General features: G+C 34.5%; 1 protein-coding gene across 6 annotated transcripts in view; it reads left to right on the forward strand.

Moving 5' to 3' along the window:
- Cdh18 (cadherin 18) overlaps nt 1–23,634 on the forward strand; it is an 867,298-nt gene that overhangs the window by 837,483 nt on the left and 6,181 nt on the right. For 4 of the 6 annotated variants that reach the window (XM_029470125.1, XM_029470124.1, XM_029470126.1 and 1 more), the window contains 2 exons: nt 8,022–8,139; nt 23,050–23,301. In XM_029470125.1, coding sequence (XP_029325985.1) covers nt 8,022–8,139; nt 23,050–23,301 — 370 coding nt within the window. The remainder of the gene's footprint in view (nt 1–8,021; nt 8,140–23,049; nt 23,302–23,634) is intronic. The other 2 variants (XM_029470127.1, XM_029470128.1) reach the window with 2 other exon arrangements.

Genomic DNA, 23,634 nt, shown 5'->3' on the forward strand with positions numbered 1-23,634 from the left:
ACCATAGGTGTGTGGGTTCATTTCTGGGTCTTCGATTCTACTCCATTGGTCTACTTGTCTGTCACTATACCAGTACCATGCAGTTTTTATCACAATTGCTCTGCAAATTCATCTGGAATAACAAAAAACCTAGGATAGCAAAAACTCTTCTCAAGGATAAAAGCACCTCTGGTGGAATCATCATGCCTGACCTAAAACTTTACTACGGAGCAATTGTGATAAGCTCTCACTTCTAAGGGAAAGAGAAAAAATGCATGAAACATATAGGTGTAAATTTGTGTAACTACAGATGATCCTCAGGTAAATATGAATGTAACAATGTATCCATAACACAATCTAAGGAAGAATAGTACGATAAGCTGATGATGCTTCCTGAGAAAATGTAAAATCAAGAATAAAAAGGGAACTTTGAAACCAACTATGTGATGGAAACAGCCATAAGTTATATATTCTACAACATCTTTTGAAGTAATGATGCAAAGAAAACCCAATACAATGCAAGCTCTCATTACAAATAAAAACCAAAATTGTTTAAAATAAAATGAAAAAATAACAACACTATTCTAAAAGTATGAGGTAAACAGTGTATGTATAAAACCAACTAATTTATTAGTAGTAGAATATACAATGTCAGGATCAGTTTTAGGCTCAGAATATACAGAGTTTTGCGGCCTAAGAAATTCCATTGAAATAAGTTAATGAGCTGTTGTACAACAGATTCATAACCCAACTTAATATAATTATGGAAAATAATAAAAACTCAAAACAGATAATTATATATGTGTGTGTATACATATATACATATATAATCACAGAAAAATAAACTTTATCAAATAAAATATTTGATCTACAGAGGCATATTTCATTATCACTATAAAATTTGAACAAAAAGTAGAACTCAGTGTTACATTTACATATTCATTGTTTTAAATGTGAGAAGAAATGTATACAAAATAATAAACAAAAATTAACAGATCACATGGAAGTCATGGGATGTATCTCAGCAATGGATATATTATTTGCATTCAAATTTGACATTGGTATTGAAAATAAAGCATCATGATTGCCATGCTTTATGTAATAGGAAATACACCACTGCCATGTGATATTAGTGCATGTTTTCAACTAGTCACACAATGTTTACCAAAGTTTTACTACTGGGTAAACTAAAAAAAAACCCTAAATATTAGAAAAACATAGTTCTCATTATTATCATAATAAAATTCCTGATGAAGCTAAATATTCAGTTCCAAAAATACTATCTGGCATATATTACTAACTGTTCTTAGCCCTCATAAAAATAATACTAAAAACTAATAAGAATATTAAATTAGGATGGGAGTGCACATATAACATATAAAATATGTAGAAATTGTTACACAGTAAATGAAAAGTTTTAATTTCAGATTTGAATTATAGAAAAAACAATAAAAAGTAGGATAAGTATTCACTTTTGATGCAACAGAAAAGAACGAATTAATCTACGTGACATAGTAATAAAAATTATTCATGAAAAATAATAAATGGTACGGAGCTAAGCCTTCTCCCTCAAAACAAAAACAAATGCCCTTAGAAACAGAATATAAGAAAAATAAAAAATTAAAAAATACAATATCTAGAATATTAAAGGAGAAATAATCAACATTTGATCAAATATTGATCAAATAATTAATATTTGTATAGAAAGCTGGTAGTAAATAAAAATGCTTTTATGTAGGACTTTGAAAATTTGGAGGAATTTTTTTTTTTTGGTGTTTTGTTTTGATTTGATTTGCTTTATTTGGTTTTTCAAAGGTATACCAGAAACCCTGACTACTCTATTTTTTTTTAACTTAATGGATTGCTTATCCACAGCACTGTTCTCAGAGGGAATGACAGCACAAGAATTGAAAAATATTATAGCATCACTCATCCTTTAATAACATCAGCAGACAGCATTTGATATTAATGTTCATTCTTCTACATAGAGCTAGTCTCCTTTCCGAATACAGACTGAGGTGTCAAAAATAGTATTTTGATAAACAAAATAAAAGAGAAAGAGCAAACTAACATTTAGAACAATCATATCCCTCAAGTAGGAAAAGCCAAAGCATTTAATAAAGGTGAGCATAATCAATATTTTCTAAGAATATAAGACAAAGGATTGTATGTAAATATAAATTATAAAACAGCTTTATACATCTGCTAAATAAACTGTCTATGAAAAACTCTCCATTGACTACAATTAAAACAGTAAGAATGAATGTGAAAAGCAAAGATTCCCAGAAAAGAAGGGACCCTTATTATCATCAAGTATTCCTTAAAAATTTCAATCTCTAAGACGCATATATGTACCTCAATAAAATCTTATTTGTTAATTTGTACTGTACTCCAATATGTAAAAGAAGTAGACAGAAACATTCTATTGATTTATAATCCACTTCATGAGGGAATATATCAGATATTTTAAGGCTAATTATAATAACCTGTATATCATATATAGTTGATTATGTATTTATTTATAGTTTACCTATATGAATATATCGAAAATATATGCATGTACATACATGTTTGTATATACATCAAAGGGTTATATATTTATTTATATATTATGAAGATTTATGGATTGCATCATATTAGTAAATATGTGTTATATATTTATATACAGTACTGTATGTTAAGAGTTTATATACCTAGTTAATTATATACACTATTGATAATATATAAAAATATATTATATGTATATTGCTTTGTTTTACATTTGAAACAGAGTCTTGTTCTTATGCTCTTGCCTCTCTCTTACATCTTCCCCCCTAGATCCCCTACCCTTCTCCCCTCTCCCCATGTGGTCATGGTCAGCCTCTGCTTCTCTATTCTCTTCTTCTCTTTGCCTTTCTCTGCCTTTACTACTCTCTTAACCCCACTCCCAGTGCCCTAAATAAACTCTATTCTGTACAAAACAAAACAAAACAAAACAGAAACAGGGTCTCACTGTGTAGCAGTGGGTGGTCTGGAGCCCAATGAGATAAAATTGTCACGTGCCACAACTCCAAACAACTATGTACATGTATATATTTTAATTATATAAATAACTGACTTCTTAGGTTGTAAAATCATTTAAAATTTCAAAATTACAGTGTGTTTCCCCAGCGCATACATGTTTGCTCATAGTCAAAGTTATATGCTGTTTGCAGTGTGAAGAAATGATGCTAAGTTGTTATGGCTTTATCAGCTCATATGATTTTGCCTAGAAAAACTGATGGTGGCTGGATTTCTGATTCAGAATTTCCCCACTGTTCCCTGACTCTGCATGTAGAAGTTCCCTTCATCAATACCTTTGCAACATCTCTCCTGTTATGGCACTGCTAGTCTGTTATGTTTTTGTAATGGTGTTGTGTTTTGTCTTTTATTTTATCTTACTTATTTGCTTTCATAAGGCCGATTTCTTATCAGTATGAAACATGCCTCAGTTAATGCTCCACACGCTGCTACTAATCCGTTTCTTTTTCTTGTTACCCGTAAGTTTACTATGCCTGGATGGCTTCTATTTGACTGTTAACCCTACACTATTTACTTCCTTATATCTATTAAAAACATGGAACTCAAGAAGAGGTGGGTGAAGGAGGGATATGACGAAAATCAAATTTCCAACAAAAAAATCTACTTCGAAAGTAATTTTAATAATGTCAAACTCAAAATGAGAAAACACAGGCAGTATTTGTATTTTTGATACAAACTTTATTCATCTATGGTGATTGTCTCCAGCTGCATCTCTTTCCTGGGAATTCAATGTTGTTTTTGATGTTTAACATGTTTTTCAATGCTGGTATTCAAGTGAATTTAACATTCTGGAGAAAAAATATTATCTTTAAGTACAATTTCCAATGTATTTAAACAAACTATCACTGATCATTTTGATCTCCATGAATGTCCCCTAACGGGAGAAACCCTTCTAGATCTCTCTGTTTCTTCTGTTGCATTCTGGAACACATGTTGGTAGGATTTCTGATGGAATTTCACAAATTTTGTCTCTGAGGTAAAATACAATAATATTTAAACTTTGAGTTCTGTCATAAATTTAATGAAGCCTGTTTATGTTTCCCTTGCAGGAAATAACACCTTCATCTATAACTTGTTTATAATGTTGAATATAATACTATTGATTTTTTTGAGCACCTAATAATATCAGAATGCCACTATGGTAGATAATGGTACTTTTTGAAGAACTGAACATGTACAATAGCAGCACTTAGGTCAGAATAAGCACCATTATAAAGAGCAGTACAGAACTAGTCTAAGTTCATATGTCTTATACTTCTGAAAAAATATCATATATAATTTTACTGAAAACCCATTAAACAAAAAGTCAGGTATGTCTGAAATTTAGAGTTGATTCCTAAACTACAGTGAATCCATAAGAATTTATATTTGCCTAAACATGAAAGTTTTCTTTTATTCATATCAAATATGCTATGTCCTTTTTACTATTCTTTAAAGGTAAACTCAGAGTTAGATAACATTGTCATTTCTTAGCTAAGAATGTAGGTCTGATGGTAGAGTGCTTGTCTGCCTTCAATGGAACCCTGAGTTCTATCTACAGGTCAGCATTAATTAGGTGGGATGTCAAAAGCCTGTGATCCCTTCACCACGGGGGAGGAGACAGGAGGATCAGAAGTCCCAGGTCATCTTACATCAAAGGGTAGAAATTCAGGATGAGCTAGTCCATATAAAAGACTTTATCTTAAATTATCATCCCTTTATTACTTAGCACAGGCTCTGTCACATCACATAATCTTTTTATCAATTATATAACATTGTATGAAAAGTATAACACATTTCATTACAGATTTACAGTCTATCATAATTCAATCCATTTAATACCACAAGAGTTCATATTATTATAAAACAAGCTTATGTGATCTCATATAGGATTTGATAACAGAATGAAATCACTGGTTACTTTAAACAACCTACTACGTGTTTCTCAGCACTTTAGCTTTAACGTGAGTGTTGAGGACAGTGGTCTGGACAAAATGCCAAGACAGAAGGCGATCACGGTGCTCATCCAATCTTGCTGCTCAGTACCAGACTGTAGTAGGAGTCTGTGATAAGTGTCACATCAAAGATCTGTCACCAGTGCTGAAGTTAACGAGGAAAATGCTAAAACCATGTTTCCTAGTAGAAACTTTACATGAATATATAATTGCTACATTGATTTTTTTCCTAATAATTTACTCTCATATCAATACACTATGCTCAATACATTTTTTAAGCCAGGAACATTTATTTTTAGATATTGTCAAATTTTCTCAGTGTGTATTGACTTGTAATTAGCTAATATCAAGTTGATTGCTACATTTTCAAAAGGTGACCATCTTTGTGTCTTTCTGTCTGTCACATCAAGGTGAATTATCAAACATATTATGCATTAATCTGCCTTGTGTTTTATGACTTTATTTGTGTGAAACTAAGAAACAATGAGAGTCAAACTAAAGCTGTTAGAGATTGCACCTTACAAACAGTCACAGAAATAGAAAGTGTCCGTAATACAGCAAATAAAATGACCTTGAAAAGTATTATTGTGGAGAACTGTCAGTTGTCTAGTCATGTGCTGTGTTTTTATTTTCTAAGATACCTAAGAAGAACTATTCACATATTTTAATAAAGATATGATGAAGTAATGCATACACAGAAGAAATAATAAAATGAGAAGTAATGAACACAAAGGAGAGGGAAGCATGAAGATAAAATTAAGTTAATAAAAATTTAAATATGCTTGCATTTGACCATCATAATTGCAAGGGTATGAGGCTCAAAAGACACTTATAATCATGATGTCCTATTCAGCTGTCACTTGCCCCATGGATGACAATGGAGGTTGTTTCAAGCAAACAGTTGCAGTTAATGAGGTCTCTTAACTTGCTTTCACAAAAATGGAAAGGATGCTTTAAAAAATATAGAACCAAACCGACAGAAAACACAATACAACTAATTACCCCAGAATTAACCAATAGAAGCTGGGTTTTTAAGAAGATTTAAAAAGAATTGAACTTTGTTTTATAAGTTTATTTTAAAATGAGTAGAAAAATTATTATAGTTCCTATGAACTTAAGATAAACTTCTGATTTGGTCTAGATGAATTGTTCTATAGCAATACTTCAAAAATTCTGAATTAAGAAGCAATTTGCATATATCTCATAATGTTATAAAACATTACAGGGACAGTAGAATTAAAAACTAAAGATTCTTAATAGCTGAATACCACGGGTATAAGATTAGTTTTGAAAACATGATGAAAGAAATGTATTTATGCATGTTTGACCATGTGCATGCAAATGTGTGTGTGGGGGTGTGTGCGTCCCTGTGTGTCTGTTGGGTATTGAGATATGCAGTGTCGGGCATGAGTATATTTAACCCTGAAACTGATTTGAGTATATTTAACCCTGAAACGTGATTTTCACTTAAATTTTCACTTAAATTATATTAAGAACTGATGTGCAGAGAATGCAAGTGTATTACTCAGTTGACACACCATTTTGACCTCTATATGAAGTGTTTTGCACATTTGAGAAAAACAGTGAGATTGCTTTGATTCTCTATCAGCACATTCGTCTACTTGCTGTCAAAAGTCAAAAGGGAAGAAGAGATCTCTTTGGAGACGTGGTTGTACTTAGGATGGAAAGGAAAAACAACAGGATGAACTTTCAGCTCTAAAGTAAATACTTTGCAGTGAAATAAATTAGGAAAGCAAGGTAGAAATTTCTTTCTCTACAAATCAGACATGGGGACTTGAGGAATGAATAGTTTCCCACTGAGACTGCAGGGGCTGATGACTGACAGCAGAGATGTGTATTGAGGCCTCAGTCTGTCCAGAAGATATCTGCCACTTCAATACTATTTATTATATACTGCCTTAGGACATAAAATCATGCTATTATTGTTTCGTTCTCTTTTTTCTGTTTTTTCTTTTCTAAGTTATCTCGTTTATCAGCCAATGGTCTCAGTACATAGAGAAGTATTTGATTTCTCACTGTGTTATATTTTAAATATGTTATTTCTTTTGTAAAACATCTTAATATGGAGAAATCATATTATTTTTGCATTTTATGTTTATCTCTTGTGAAACATATTGACATTAAAAATATTATTATTTTTGCATTTTGCTTGATCTACCCTGTAAATAGAAGGTATTTTAGTGTTTTTCCTATTTAAAAACAAATATACGTGAACAACCTGAATTATTTCAACACTAATATTTTTAAATAAGAGACATCATATACTTTTGTTTGTTTGAGTATTTATCTTTAAGGCAGTGTTGGCTAAGATAATTAGAATTTGTATTCTCTCCTTTGACACCAGAATTTATTTTCATGTAGTTTCCCTTAACTTGTTGCTGAACATGTGTTAATATCAACTGAGACTCCTTCCTATGTCTGAGCCATCACAGAGGACTAATTGCATCAGCAAATCATGGAGAGTTTTTTGGTAGCCTGCATCACTGTTACACAGGCTGCATGTCACAGTTCATGGGACTCAGTGTTCTCTCATATGACATTGCGGGCCTGCACTGTCGTTTCTTGCTCCACTTGAATTTAAAAAGGGGGAATCTACTGCTTTTACATTAATGTACAGAGACAAAACTATACAACAACACTCTTCTATTTGGGCACTGTACAGCCCAGACACTGAAATGAAGGTTCCTGTTTATCTAAAAAGAAAGTTCCAGCAAAACTTTAGGACTGATTATCCCCAAGCTATTGTGAGTCACAAAAAATAAGCCCCAAGGAATCATGGGTCACAAAGAAAATAGATGTTTGTACCATGATGTAATAAAGTGTGGGTATTTATAAATTAAACTAAATGTCTTTTCCTAAAACCAATTGGACGAAAAAGCAACTTAATTGGTTCTTTGATGTGTTAAATACTTGACTTGCCAAATAGATCTTTAAAATCTGTTAATTACAGCAACTAAAATGACAGTATAATTAAAATCAAGGGAATAAACAAATTAAACTTACGGTTAGTGTGTGTCTTTTCTTTAGGTTATCCACACCATCACTGCCACTGATAAAGATGACTTTGCCAATGGACCGAGATTTAATTTTTTTCTTGATGAACGCCTGCCCATGAACCCAAATTTCACACTTAAGGACAATGAAGGTGAACACCAATATGTCTTCTTGATCTATGTGTTTCCTGTTTTGACTGAGAGAGTACAGACATGATTAGTTTTGCTTCAGTCCTCTACACATGAACAGCTTGCAAATTGGCACTCAAACTCAATGTGATGTTAATGTGTTATGATCTGTGAATATCTTGTATTTAAAATTGAGCCATATGTACAAATAACAGTGATTGGATTTACTCAGAAGCATTCCTTTAAACAAGAGATACACATCCAGTGTGCTCGTGGGCAAATTTTAAGAGAAATCTTAGCTGACAAACATGTTTATGATTACCCCTGAAAGTGCTAAAAGGCAAAAAATATTTTTAAATTAGAAAAAAAGTGAAAAAAAACATATGTCCCAGAGAGGGTCAGAAAGCCAGATGTCATGTTGGAAATTATCGTGCATTAGCAAAGCTATGAAGAAGTGATGTGCAAATTGGATTTCCTCTTCTTATTGTGCGTATTTGTTAAAGGGTGGACAGAAAATATGCATAAATATGGGTGATTTTCAAGTTATTTTTGTTTAGTCCTCTGTCTTATATGGAGAAACAGAATCTAGCATAGTTAGTAACTATGGAAAATGTATCTTTGTTTACGTGGTCTGTCCATTGATTCCTCCCTGTCAACAAGGCCCTTAATTGCTCTTTGAGGAAACTATGAACGTAATTAGTAGATGTAATTTTCTAATTAGCACCCTACAAATCTTTTTGTGGCTGGTTTGAATGTACTATGGTCTGCAATTTACCACTTGGCAGAGTCCTGGTGACTGACAATAGTGTGTCAGTCTTACAGGGGCATACGATCCTTTCTCTGCCTACTTGGAACAAGCATGAAACACATAATTCACTCTGGGAAGAACTGAGAAGTGGGATGAGCAGCACAGTCAAGTGTGTATATATTCTGTTCATTTAATTAAAGTAAATATGTATACAAAATGGCACAATGGTATTATTAAAGAACAGCACTGACATTTTATTTTTATTTCCACACTAATGATATAGCTAGCGATATAAGTCTAATAAGTTTTCCAGTGTAGATGGAAAATCATCTAACATATTCAATGTGTAAGTTGGGAATGCTCTATGTCAGTTTCTATAATGTGTGTGTGTGTGTGTGCATGTGTGTGTGTTTCAGAAGTGCATCCAGGATCCATTTCCTGCTGTTTCTAATACCTACCACTACTGTCTTAGGTAGGGTTTCTATTCCTACACAAAACATCATGACAAAGTAGCAAGTTTGGGAGGAAAGGGTTTATTCAGCTTACACTTCCACACTGCTGTTCATCACCAAGGAAGTCAGGATGGCAACTTAAATAGGGTAGGAACATTGAGGAAGGAGCTGATTCAGAGGCCATGGAGGGATGTTACTTACTAGCTTGCTTCTCCTATCTTGCTCAGCTTGCTTTCTTATAGAACCCAAGACCACCAGCCCAGGGATGGCACCACCCACATTTGTCCCTCCCACCATTGATCACTAATTGAGAAAATGCCTTACAGCTGGATCTTATGGAGGCATTTCCTCAAGGGAGGCCCTTTCTCTGTGATAACACCAGCCTGTGTCAAGTTGACACACAAAACCAGCCAGTACAACTACCATCACTGAAATGGTTGCTGTGCTTAGATATGACACTTCTCCTGTCATTAGGAGTTAGAATCTAGTCTTAAGCATATTTAACCAACTTAAAGATTTAGAAATGAGTACTTTAAATTTTTTTCATAGAAATGGACTGTAAGATAGAAAAACAATCAAATTTATTTAAAATAATTGGGTAAAACCTTAAAATTGGGGGATAATATATTGAATTAGTTACACCAGGACTATACTTTTTAAATACTACCTCCTGCCCAAGATATATGTCTCAGAAGACAATCTTTCATGGATTCTTTGCACTATGTAGTCTTCATGCACCCAATCTCTTGCACATCATTCCTATTCATCCTATAATGCCAGGGAGAACTGATGTGCATCAGAATTTATATAGCTTAGTGGAACATATGTAAAATATATGATTGTCGTCATTCAGAAGCACTGAATAAAGCCTTCTTGGAGCACGCATACATGATGGCATGTGTATTAGTCAGGGTTCTCTAGAGTCACAGAACTTATGGATAGTCTCTATATAGTAAAAGAATTTATTGATGACTTACAGTCGGCAGCCCAATTCCCAACAATGGTTCAGTCGCAGCTGTGAATGGAAGTTCAAGGATCTAGCAGTTACTCAGTCTCACAAGGCAAGCAGGCGAAGGAGCAAGAGCTAGACTCCCTTCTTCCAGTGTCCTTATATTGTCTCCAGCAGAAGGTGTAGCCCAGATTAAAGGTGTGTTCCACCACACCTTTAATCCCAGATGAAAGGTGTAGCCCAGATTAAATCTCCTTAAACTCGGAGATTTAATCTTCTGGAATCCATAGCCACTATGTCTTAAGATCTCCATACCAAGATCCAGATAAGGATCTCCAAGCCTCCAGATAAGGGTCACTGGTGAGCCTTCCAATTCTGGATTGTAGTTCATTCCAAATATAGTCAAGTTGACAACCAAGAATAGCCACTACAGCATGTTAACATGGTATAAGAGCATGAAGATAGACCCCTCCACAGTAGCTGATTGATCATTTAGCTAAATCCTATAAGAACCTATAAGTCACTTGTGAATCTTTATTAAAAAGTTTATATATATATATATATATATATGTGTGTGTGTGTCTATGTTTGTGTTGTGTGTGTGTGTGTGTGTGTGTGTGTGTGTGTGAAATCATCTAAGACAGATACTATAGTAATACTATAGTAATTCTGGGGTTTTAGTTTATTTAATAAAAAGCAACAGGGCTCCTTGTCCTGGGTAAAAGGATCTTCTTTTGTCTGTATCATAGTAAGATTCCTGTTTCTTATGAACGCCATTCTGAATAACATGATTTAATACAGCTCTCATGTTTTCTTTGCATGTGTTATAACTCATTTTATTTCCTCATTAATTTGGAATCTACTAATTTATCTGGAAGCTAAAGAACTAAAATTGTCAAGGACGCTTCATTTCATTACTAAAAGTTATCTGGGCTTCCTTAGCTCTCATTACTCACAGTGACACATGCTGGGAATATTCTGAAAGAAAACACCAGCATGTAGCTAATGATCTGGTAGGGAGGCAGGAGGTCTGTCAAAGAAAATGTGTTCCAAATGCTCACTGCTTTGGTTGGTGGCCATTTTTTATAATAGACATTCAAGACACTGGTGAATCATGACTTTTGTTTTTGGTGTATTTTCTTGGACATGTCCATATTAAGAGTTCTATTGTGGATATCAGCCTAATCTAATCATAGGGGCTCTTGCAGTGTGGTATAAATCCACTCAAGATGAACAGATCTATTCGCTTCTGATTAGGACCCTATCTTTCAACAGTAATATTCAGCTGATTAAATTCCCAGACTTCACTGTGGAAGGGATTGAAACATCAAAACTGCAGCACTGAGAGATGCTTCCACAATACTCATTTCCACATCTAAGATTCACTGCTTCCTCCAAAAATCTATCCAAAGATCTTGCATCCCGTCAGAAGGCACACTGAGAAGATTCTATTTGTATCTCCTTAGAAGTCTGGAGAATTTTACTGAGAGTTCACCTGTGCTGTGATTGTGCTGCTAGATTCATTGACTGTCTGGATAGACATAGTAAGCTGCTCTTTGGTATTCTCTTATCTTCAGAGAACGTTAGTTTAGGGCTTCAGCTTTCTGCTAGATGCCCCAAAAGTAATTTCCAATTGATCCTTCCACTTTAGCAGAAACTCTTCAGAGAAAACCAGTCACACCCAGATCTTTCATTTCCAGGTTGAATGCCATCCTTGCATATTTTCAAGAGCTCTCATGGTTGCTCCATCTCCAGCGTGTAATCTTGATTCCTTAGAGGAAGAACAAATAAATCACTACTTGCTATCTGTCAACTGGTCAGATTTCTTCTTCTCTGGAATCTTAATCTTCCTAATTATCTTGCTGCACTTGTTCCTTTACCACTAAACAGACACTTGTTTCCCATTTTCAAGGTTGCCTTCTGTAGTCAGTGGACTACAGTTTGGCTTAAACACAGAATTCTGATCGTCTTTACGTTGCTTTGTTTTAAAAGCCCAAAGAAATCTGAGTATAATTTTATTAAATAGACAGGATATTAATTCAGCATGGAAAAGAAGATACTGTTCAATGATTTCCTGTCCTCATAATGAAGGCTATCGCATGCTCCTAATATTCTAAAATTTTTGATATTACATCAATGGGAATAAGAGACAGTTCATTACTGAGCCATATATAAATGAACATGTCCTAGGAACACAGCTTTAGGTTATCCCAGCTTTTATGTTCCTATATGGTAACAGCTTCATGAAAATTTTAGAATAACAGAGCTAAAATAATTAAAAATTAATATCTACAAATACATTAATGTAAACATCTGTTATGGTATTACAGAACTGTCAGAAATTCGGGGCAAGAAGCCTCAAGGCTTTCATATACGTTTAGCTTTTTTTGTTTGTTTTTGCCTTGCTGAAAGCAACACACATTACAAAAGGATTTACCTCACCATCAGAGTGATGTTACTTCACATACAGAGGTGAGCAATAAATGGTTCTTTGCAGTGCTAGAATATAACCTGAAGTATTTGACTCAGAACCTAAAACATTCCACCTTCTTCGCAATGACTGAAGTTCTAATATTTTGAGCAGCCACTGTAAAATATTTTGTAAGTTTTGGGATTCATTCTAGAACCTTTAGTTTATGGCAGTTTTGTCATCTGTGCTACATTCCTTAATACAAACCCAAAGTTCTCTGCTTCTAAGGCTCAGTTACTATTGTCACTTTTATAAAACTGATACAGTTCTTTGTCCTTCACCATACAATGTGCTCACTAGGCATCCTGTGACCTAAGGTGAACATGGAGAGACTATACCACATGACTAGCTCTCTTGAGAGGAAGAAATACCTGAACTCTCTGGTAGATAATTGCAATAGTAGTTCATAACCTCATATCAATCTCAATCCATCTCTGAAAAATTTCCTTTGAAAACATGGGTGGTTAAATAAAGATGTCTCTTGGATGTATCCAAACCTTCATTGAAGATCCCAAGAAGATATTTAGGTGTTGGGTCAATTCTAGGGTCTCTAACTACACTAGGAAAATTGTTGGCAATCTAATCCATCTATTTAAACAGAATGTAATAGGACATGATAGGTTTCGTAGTTTGAATGAGAAATGTTCCTCCATGGGCTCATGTACTTGAAAACATGGCTGGTAATGCTCTTCCACTGCTTGGAGAACATGTGGGAGGCAGTATCTCATTAGAGATGGATTTAGGCTCTGTTGATCTTGATCTGATCTTGATATTGTGATCATCTAGCTTCGAGCCTACCACTTCCGTGTTTTCACATTCCTATCAATGATGAACTCTGTGCGTATATAGACGCAACATAAAATAAATTCTTTCTTCCCTAAGCTGCTGTTGGCCTTGATATTTTACCGTAGTAAGAGAAAATTAACCAGTGTACTAGGGTTCAAGTAACTTATTAGTATGTACTACAGAGTATTTCATATTAAAAATAAGAAAGGGAAAATATCCTAAACGATGAAAACTAAAATGGACGGACAAATGAGGACAGAGAAAAGTCAGGAGGGTTTAACGCTACATAATGAACCACAGTCAACTAAAGAAACACTGAGAGCTGGGAAGACCATCTTCCCGTAGGTTATCACATCAGCTGGTTATCCAATACCAAACACAAGCGGTCATCTATGGGGAGGTATACACACACACACACACACACACACACACACACACAATATNTATATATATATATATATATACATATATATGTATATATGTATATATATATATATTTTCAAACATAAAGAAGTAACATATTGAAAAAAGAATATCTTTATAAGCTGAGAAATCTTCCAACTTTAAAGATGAGGAAAGAGTACAAATTACAAATAATAAATTTAAATTGTAAGAAAGAAAATAGAGTGGACAGGGTTGAAATAGTCTTTTGCAAATTAGAAACAGATAATCAGTAGTAGTTTTTGAGGCAGGACTCAAAAAATAATCCCTCTCTTACTACTAGGGAGAACACATTCTGCAGTATATGCCCTCGATGCTCAAAAAATGCAGTATCTATATATGAGCTCTTATAAAATTCCACTATAAGAACATACTATGCCATCAAGACATGATAAATAAGCTTTTATTTATTTTAAAACTAATAAATATTCAATATGTAATTATTCTGGATTACACAGAAACAATGGATTGAGCACAGATTTTAATCACCTGTGGATAAAGAATAATATAGTAGAAAATAGAAAAATCTGTTAAATAAGTGTGCTTTGGAATTTTTCAGTAAGTTTGTGATAATGACGAGTCAGAGCCACACCCACTCCTCTTTAAAAGCAAGCCCTTGTGCACAGGCATCTCCTCTCCACTCGGACTGACATTTCACAGTGCTCTTCAGCAGGCGCAGCTCCAGTTCTCACTGTACCTCCAGTCAACACCTCTCTTCCCTTCCCAGCTTGGAAAGATTTTTTTTTTTTTTGTCTAAGAGAAAATCTGTTGTCAGCTCTTAGGTTAACACTGTTTGGCTCCCGCTACTTAATCTTTGAAGTGGCATGTACTCTGCAGTGTGTCAGACAGCGTGTAAGCTGTCTGGAATTCACCGCATTAAATCGCCTGCCACTCCTGCTTCCCGGGCCCTTGTTGTGTGGTTCAAGAAGCCAGAATCCCTTGAGACATGATTTGCAATGCAAGCCAGCACACTGACTGCAGAGAGAGCATTAAAGTTGCGCTTGTAAAGTATTAGGATTGTGATTTGGCCAGCTAGAGTGACAGAGAACAGTTTTGAGCAAGGAGGTCTACACAGGTGAGAGAATGAATCAGTGTATTCAGTGCTTAGAAAAACCTATCAGGCGAATGTTACATGGCCTTTCATCACTTGAGCAGACATAATCAATTTGTTATCCTTAGGAAACTTTGAGCTACTCTAAACAGAAATGGACAGTATTCATCTGAAAAGTTTTTTTCCCTAGCGCTCAATAAATGAATATGTATCGCATATATTAAGATAATAAAATGGATATATGTGTGTGTATATATACATATACATACCTGGGACAGAGTTATCAGAAGAGGACCTCATATGCATCATATGCATCATATGCTATGACCACACACACACATATATATATATACATGTGACTTTTTTTGGAGTAGAAATTTATTTTTATTGACTATATACACAGACAAATTACACTTAATATGTAACTATACTCTTTTCTTTTTCTTAAAAATTAATTTGATCCCTGAAATAAGAATGTAGCAGTGGAACAAGAAAAAGAATTAAAACCCTCATGAGATTTAAATGGCAACGTTACCTATTCTAAACAAAAGATTGGCATTTGTAAATTATTTGGCATAGTACATTTGTCATATACTAAGTACATAAAAAGTTAACATACAGAATATAATCCAAACGGTAATTTAAAACATCATAAAGGAAGTAAGTATAAGACTGTGGCAAGAAGTGAATGAACCCTTTGTTGATTGACATCCAGGTTTTCCTTTTAGGACCTTCCTTTCTAACTGGTAAAATTTTAATTTTCACACTAAAATTACCCATCCATCAACTATATTTAGCTTCATAGTTTGGCAGCTTCAGTAAATAAGCAATAGCCAAAATATCAGGCAACACATCATTAAGGGATTAGGTCAGGGCTCTGTTTGTATGGACAGCTTTTTTGATAGCTTTTCTTTTCTTTTTTTATTTAATATTTTTATTACGTATTTTCCTCAATTACATTTCCAATGCTATCCCAAAACTCCCCCATACCCTCTCCCCCACTCCTCTACCCACCCATTCCCACGTTTTGGTCCTGGCATCCCCTGTACTGGGGCATGTAAAGTTTGCATGTCCAATGGGCCTCTCTTTCCAGTGATGGCCGACTAGGCCATCTTTTGATACATATGCAGCTAGAGTCAAGAGCTCNGGGGTANTGGTTAGTTCATANTGTTGTTNCACCTANAGGGTTGCAGATCTCTTTAGCTCCTTGGATACTTTCTCTAGCTCCTCCATTGGGGGCCCTGTGATCCATCCAATAGCTGATTGTGAGCATCCTAATGTGTCAGAGTAACTTCATATTCTAGTGTAAAGCCATCACTTACATTACAGCTGCGGTGGGTCTGATCTGTTTTAGGAACCTCCTGCAGGGAGTTTAGAGACAAGGCTTTATTTAATGAAAACGGATTTGGCAGACTAAGTCCTAGGCTTAATTCTAACTGGAAAGTGTATTCTTAAATCCTATAGACTTCAGCAATGAAATAGATCACCTATAACTTTGTACAGTGATATCTATGCAGTTTATAGTTTACTAAAATGAATTGTCTCTTTAAAATTTAAATAATATTCTATTTTATGTATATGTATAGATACTTCATGCTATATTTCAGAAATTCCTATTGTTATCACTGAATTTTCACTTCATTACTGTAGGTAACATTGTAATGAAAATACTTAGCTTTGAACATGTGTGTCTCCCAGTCCATTTACCATTGCTGGTAGTAAATACTGTTTCAAATAACATGGGCAATGGTATTAGTCTAATGGGTTTTCATGGTCATTTTCTAATAAATACCTAATTCTTTTATAATTCTCTACATTGTTTATTTGATATATATATATAAATATCTTCAAGTTATATAGTTAATTAATTTTTTTTTTAAAAAATAAGTATCTCACCAGGGAAAAGTACACTGATTTGATTTTCAGTATTAAACAGTAAGCTCTGAAAACATATGTATTTAAGTAGCATTATAAAAACAGAGCAGGTATATTCATGTATTCAGATATAGTTGATTATAGATATTACTGAATCATAGATATATTTGTGATATATTGTAGATATATACATGATATATACATACACATAGATATAGATATAGATATCACAAATTAAAAAAAAGGAACCATGAATTTGAAAGGGGGCAAGGGTAAGAGGGCTGATACCTATCATGTGGGAAGATTAATATAAAAACAATGGAATAGATAAATGATGTGATTATTTTTTAATCAAAAATTAAAAAGAACATAAATTATTTTAAAACAATAAGAGACACTGAAAATCATTATTCAATCGTATTCACCCAAACCTGTTATTTCCGAATCAGTATTTCATTGCTATCACATGACTCTTGAAAGAATTCATGAGAAAGGAAGAAAACTGAATCCTGGCTTCAGATGTTTCGGCCTTGGGTCACGTGGTCAAGTTGCTTCAAGTCTGAGGTAAAACAAAGCACCTTGACTTGCTTGATGAGAGAAAGTACTCACCGAATGCCAGGTGGAAAGCAAGAATACAGGAGAGAAGGGCAGAGCTGTACACCTAAATCCCTCTCAGTTGCATCTTCTTGTGAAGGTCTAGCATGCCCTGTGTCCGCAGGATGCTGACAAAGACTTTACTACCCTGGCTTCAGAAGACATTAAAGAACTAGGCTCCCATTTCTATTTTTTTTTTAATTTTTGTATTACTATTTTTAAAAATTTACTTTTGCCTTCATTGTATCATTTTTCATTACTTTTGCAATATTAATTTTTCTTTCCAAAGATAAATAATGAATTGCTTATATTTTAAAAGGAAAATATGTTAATGTTTTGTGTGGGTATGTTTGGCGCTGTATTAGCTGAAAGCTTAAGTGAGAAATTGCATATGGAATGATTCAACCCTGACTATGTAACTTTTAATGTATCTTCTGATGCTCTTTCTTTCAAATTTCACAGAGCATTGGCATTGCAATATAGTCATTTTGTCTGAGACACATTAGAGGCCCTTGGGAGCTTTTTAGGTCTTTTTTATGTTTCTTTAGCATTGTCAGCTGCAGAGCAGTCAATATCCCCATAGTTTTATTTTTGGCCTTCAAATAAGAACTCCCAGCTGGTGTTGTAATGTGCTTAATTTCGCCATCGAGCGTAAACATTTAAAATTCTGTTTTTATCCACAGGGTTTCAAGAAAACATTTAGTGATTTCTCCCATTCCTAAACAAAATAGTGCACACATAATCGCCCCTGAGTTACAAACCAAGCATCCAACATCCTCTAATGGATGCAGCAGCTACTGTGCCCTGCTGCGTCACTTAACTCCTGTCAAGGAGGAGCTGGGGCATGTTTTTATTCGACCATGGCTCTCCTTTCCCCTACCAGTCAAATCTCAGGGTCACCAGCTACTGACATTTATCGGGCTTCACCTGACAGAATTGTGCTGCTCTCTGGCTGTACAATTTCAGAGCGTGAATTCTGCAAAGTTAAACACTGAGCAGGCCATCTGACCCTGAAGTAGGAAAGTGTGAATTTCTACCATAGCAAGGAGTTTTAGTAGATCTTTTAGTATAAATAGAAAAAGACATCCTTTTGTTCTCTCTGAAGGTTTTACCCATTGTTGATATGTGGCGTTGTTTTTGTGCAGTGGTTTTTAATCCATTTTCCCATCCTGGAATTACTAACCCATGGTCTCTCACCTTTCATTCCATCACTCACAATGAGAACAAAGCAAAGCTGGCTTATTCTCTATGAAAAAAAATCATAAAGAGTAACATAAAAACAATTCCATACATGTGTCTTTGCTTTCTGCTCTGGAAGACATAGTCAGCCCTATTTTACCTCATTATATTCATTGTAAAGAACGACAACAAGGCTGGAATTACATGCCCAACATTTGCATAAAGGGGAGTTGAGCATTTGAATAAATTTAGAGAGTAGAAATATGTGTTCACCATAAATGACTAAAGACTTTTTTCAGGGGTTTAAGATGTATTTCCTTTGGCCCGACCTCAGCTATTTTTTTTAAACCTCCTATCCCCTATCCCCTGCTTATATAAGGGTGATCCCCCATCAGCCCACCTACTCCTGCCTCAGAGCCCTAGCATTCCCCTACACTGGAGCATAGAGCCTCCACAGGACCAAGGGGATCCCCTCCCATCAATGCCTGACAAGGCCATCCTCTGGTACATACCCAGCTGGAGCCATGGGGTCCCTTCATGGGACCTTTTTGGTTGGCTGACATTGTTGTTCTTCCTATGGAGTTGCAAACCCCTTCAGCTCCTTCAGCCCTTGCCCTAACTCCTCCATTGGGTCCCCTTGCTCAGTCCCATGTTAGGCTGTATGCATCAGCATCTGTATTGGTCAGACACCAGAGGCTCTCAGGGGACCGCTATACCAGGCTCCTGCCTCAGCTATTTAATGAAAAAGTAATAGCCCTTTCCAGATATATATGGTTAATAAGTAAATGTGTCCCTTAGATTTCGTATTCCAAAATTTTAACAGAGTTACTTTTACTGCTATACTAAGATAATATAACTATGCTATACTTATGAATTGTTTGGGATTTAGATTTTGTGTTTTACGTTCCAGAACCCAAATGCTTCCCAAGTCATCACCTCTTCAATGTCCTCCTTTTCTTCTAAGACTTGTTTGTTTGTCAATATAAATCATGGAGATTGTGAACTATGAACATGATTGTCATGTATGAGAGTCCATATTCCTCTTTCTGCTTTTCAAATGCTGTTATAAACTGACCTGACAAACCCGCCTGGCTAGTGTTTTCTTATTTTATCCCTCTCGTAAATTAACACTCACATTATTCATGAGAAGATTTTCTGATAACATGATATCCATTTTTTGGTTCATGTGTATTTATATTTTCTTCTTAGTGTCTTATGTGCATTGTTGTATATGCATATAACACTTCTATATAACTAATGATCAATGGACTAAAGATTTTTTCACTATCGTTAACAAAATGTTGTTAAGATCTTTAACTGCACTGTAAGGAGAGATATTTTCCTAACAAGAGTGATAGATGTTTTCTTAATGAAAGTGACAAACAAGGAAAAAAAGAACCCAGAAATGCTACTTTACTATATTTGATAAAATAAATATTGGTAGATTTCTAATCTCATTTGAAAGCTTTGTCTATCTATAAATCATGTGTTTGAAGTATAGTAATTAACACATAATTTTGCAATGTTATTATGAATCTAAAAGAAGAATCATTAGATTGTTATGTTTATTTGGAATTTAAAGTCTTTTGAAGGGGAAGGATGGCAGATGGTCAAAGGATGTCCTTACAGGGTGCAAATGAGAACACACTGATATGTTGGATGGTAGGTTGAAGTTTTGGCAGACAGACAAGTGAGGCCACAGGATGTTTGAAAAGCTAAATGAACCAACAGAGTTCAGAGTTGGAGCACTGAAATTGGAGTCATTCTTGGGCTTTTGTGAAGGAGAAGGCAAGAGACAAAGAGGGAATGACTCTTTTCCAAATATCCCAGTAGATTGTGCTATGGAAGGATTGAGTTTGGTTAGTTCATTTTGGTTTTAATTTTGTAATTCATGACAATGTAATGAGAAACTATCAGAAGATAAGTTATTGATGAGTACCATTTATATCAAAACCTATTATGTAAGCAAAGCTTTACAGGAAACCACGATAAACTTGTGTAATGTCTGGGCTCTAATCATTAAATTACGAATGATTCTTACAGCTGCCTGAGAACCGGGGACTATTGAGAATATAAAATCCTACCTATTAATGAGAAATTTGGATGGGATTGTACTCAGCTGTCATCAGATAAATAACAAACAAAACTTATATATTTGCTTTAATTAGAGATACATGACAAAGAATCTCAAATGTTTCTATGGCTTTGTTGGGTTTGAAAAGATTGTTTTTATAGTCTGTTTTTCTATGGGCAATATAAAATTTATCTTTAAGACTTCATTATTTAAAAAAAGACTGTGAAATGACTAGAAATATGTATAAATTCCTTTTGCATTCAAGAACTTTTTTAGTACTTTCTAAGATACATTTGATTTTAAAATGAATTTTATTACCCATTGAAAATGTATCTCAAGAATGTCTTATTGCAACTTTAATTACATTTAGTTTACTAAAAGAAGGTCAGATAATAGAATGTACTATGTCGGGTTTTATAAAAATATGGTAAAAGGTATAAAAAGATGGTATTCATGAAATTAATTCAAGAAATTATATCCAAACACTATGGCCAATAGTATTGTCCATTGTACTAATTTTATTTTATAGGCTTCTATCATTACTAAAACAGAAGCTGAAAGACAGACATCCATTCTACAATACATTTTACTATAAGTATATTCATTAAAAATAAGACAAAATTATCAATTACAAAATATTCCTTGCACTCCAAAGTTCCATAAATGAACTATTACAGCTGATATTATTATTTTTAAAAGGCTTCAAATTTCACTGTTTCTAAGGCATTACAATATTATTAAAACATCTCCACATAAAATATTGTACCCATGCCTGGGCATCCAACTTGTCAGCCAATAGGCTTGCATATTCATGTCTGAATAAGACATTTATTTATATAATGATTAAAGAGTTCTTTTAAAGAAGTAAAACAGGTTTGTTGGTATTTCTTCAAGGAATGGTAGTGTATCTGCTGCAAACGCAATTACCTTAATATATTCTGGAAGAAATCTAGCAGTATCTGGATTTAGTTAAAGGCTTTTTACTCATCTAAATCTTTACTGAACATGTACTCTCTTTGTTATTTTAAAATTCCTTGTCATTTTTAAAAATTTTATCATCATATTATGTGAGTTACTCAACACTCACTCTATTGAATTAAAATGCCACTTTCAATACAGTAGATCTAATGTGTGACATATATATATATATATATAATCATTTATATATATAATCATTTTAGCATACTTGGTAGCTCTATATTGTCTACATCAGTATTTCTCTATTCATATATCTATCCATTTATCATCTATTATCCATATATATATACATATATATATATATTTATATATATATAAAATCATTTAATACCTGTCTTATATTTTGGGAGTTTTATTTTTCCAACTTGGATGTTCTTTCTTAAAGTTCAGAGTTTTTGTTCAAATTCAGTGAGTGTTCCAACAAGTATATATTTTTGTGGTTCCAGTGAAGTACAGAATATCTCTTGTTGGGGCTCATTAGTCTGCTGTACTAAGCCTTTTTAGGTGAGAGGCTATTGTTTCTTAAATTATCTTTTCTTTTAAAAAGTCAGAACTTTAGCTGAAAAAAGAAAAGAAAAAAAAAAAGAAAGAAAGAAAGTGAAACAGCTTTATGTCACCATTTCAAAAAAGTTCTCCTGAAAATTCAAAGTACCATAAAATAGTTTCGATTTCTTTGGTTGCTAATCACATTTAACTGTAATTCTAGTGTTTATCCTCATCAAAAATGCAAACTATCAGGTGGTTCAGTGTTACACTACACAGGGTCCACAACTAGGTAAGATCACTGAAGTCTTCCCTTACAGCCTGCATAGCACCTTCCATTACTGTGTTGGACAATGGGAAAAAGCTGGAAGCTTAATTTCAGCTTGGTTTCTCTGTGTTCTCTCTAAACATTGTTCACCAAGAGCCTTACTGTCTAGTTGTGGTATGCACACAAGATCAATTGTAAGAAGTTTACTAAAAGAATAGAAATGTCTCCGCAATCTCTCCCCACCAGAGTCTTTCTGTTGTAGAAGTTTCCGTGGCTCTCCACAGGCTTCATGCCTTGTGCACTTGAACTGTTTCAGCTACTAGGTCTATGTACAAAATGTTTATGTTTTTAGCTTCTGCTTTCATTCCACTGCATTCCTCTTCCTGAAGTCGGATCTATGAACTCTTCAGATATGTCCCTCAATTGGAGAGTATGTGCTATTCTTTTAATAATTCCCCCTTGTGTTGTATGGTCCACTTTATAAGTTAAACAGTTTACGAATATCTGTTGTGTCCGTGAAAGGAAATGTGACTCTTCAATGGCAGATTTACTAAGTCTATTTTGTTTTGCTTATGTCTGTCATAGATAACACAGCCAGCATTCTGACAAGGCGGAGGAGATTTAGTCGAACTATGCAGGATGTGTATTATCTGCCCATTATGATCTCTGACGGTGGAATCCCCTCTCTCAGCAGCAGCAGCACCCTCACCATCAGGGTTTGTGCATGCGAGAGAGATGGGCGCGTGCGGACCTGCCATGCAGAAGCCTTCCTGTCCTCCGCTGGTTTGAGCACAGGAGCCCTAATCGCTATTCTTCTCTGTGTTGTCATTCTTCTTGGTAAGCGACCTCAATTGCGATAAGTATAGCAAGTCTATGAGGGAGTTGAAGAGTAAGAAATCCATATGTGGATATGAAACACAGCAGCACATATTTTCTGGTGATGAACTTTCACAATGCTGAAGCTATATAATACTTTGATATGGTGTCTGTCAGCCTACTTTGAGATGAGCTACAGAAAAATTCATGATACGTTGTGTTAAAGTCACATAATGCCAGGAGCAACTTAGAGGGTAAATAACCTGATTAGCAGTTATTGGTGACATCCAGTCACATGGCACATGGTGTTTTAGTGCATTATACTAAGATGTGATTCATCGCTGCATTAAGATT

The sequence above is a fragment of the Mus caroli genome, chromosome 15 (assembly GCF_900094665.2).
Source record: "Mus caroli chromosome 15, CAROLI_EIJ_v1.1, whole genome shotgun sequence".
In the NCBI taxonomy this organism is placed as follows: Eukaryota; Metazoa; Chordata; class Mammalia; order Rodentia; family Muridae; genus Mus; species Mus caroli.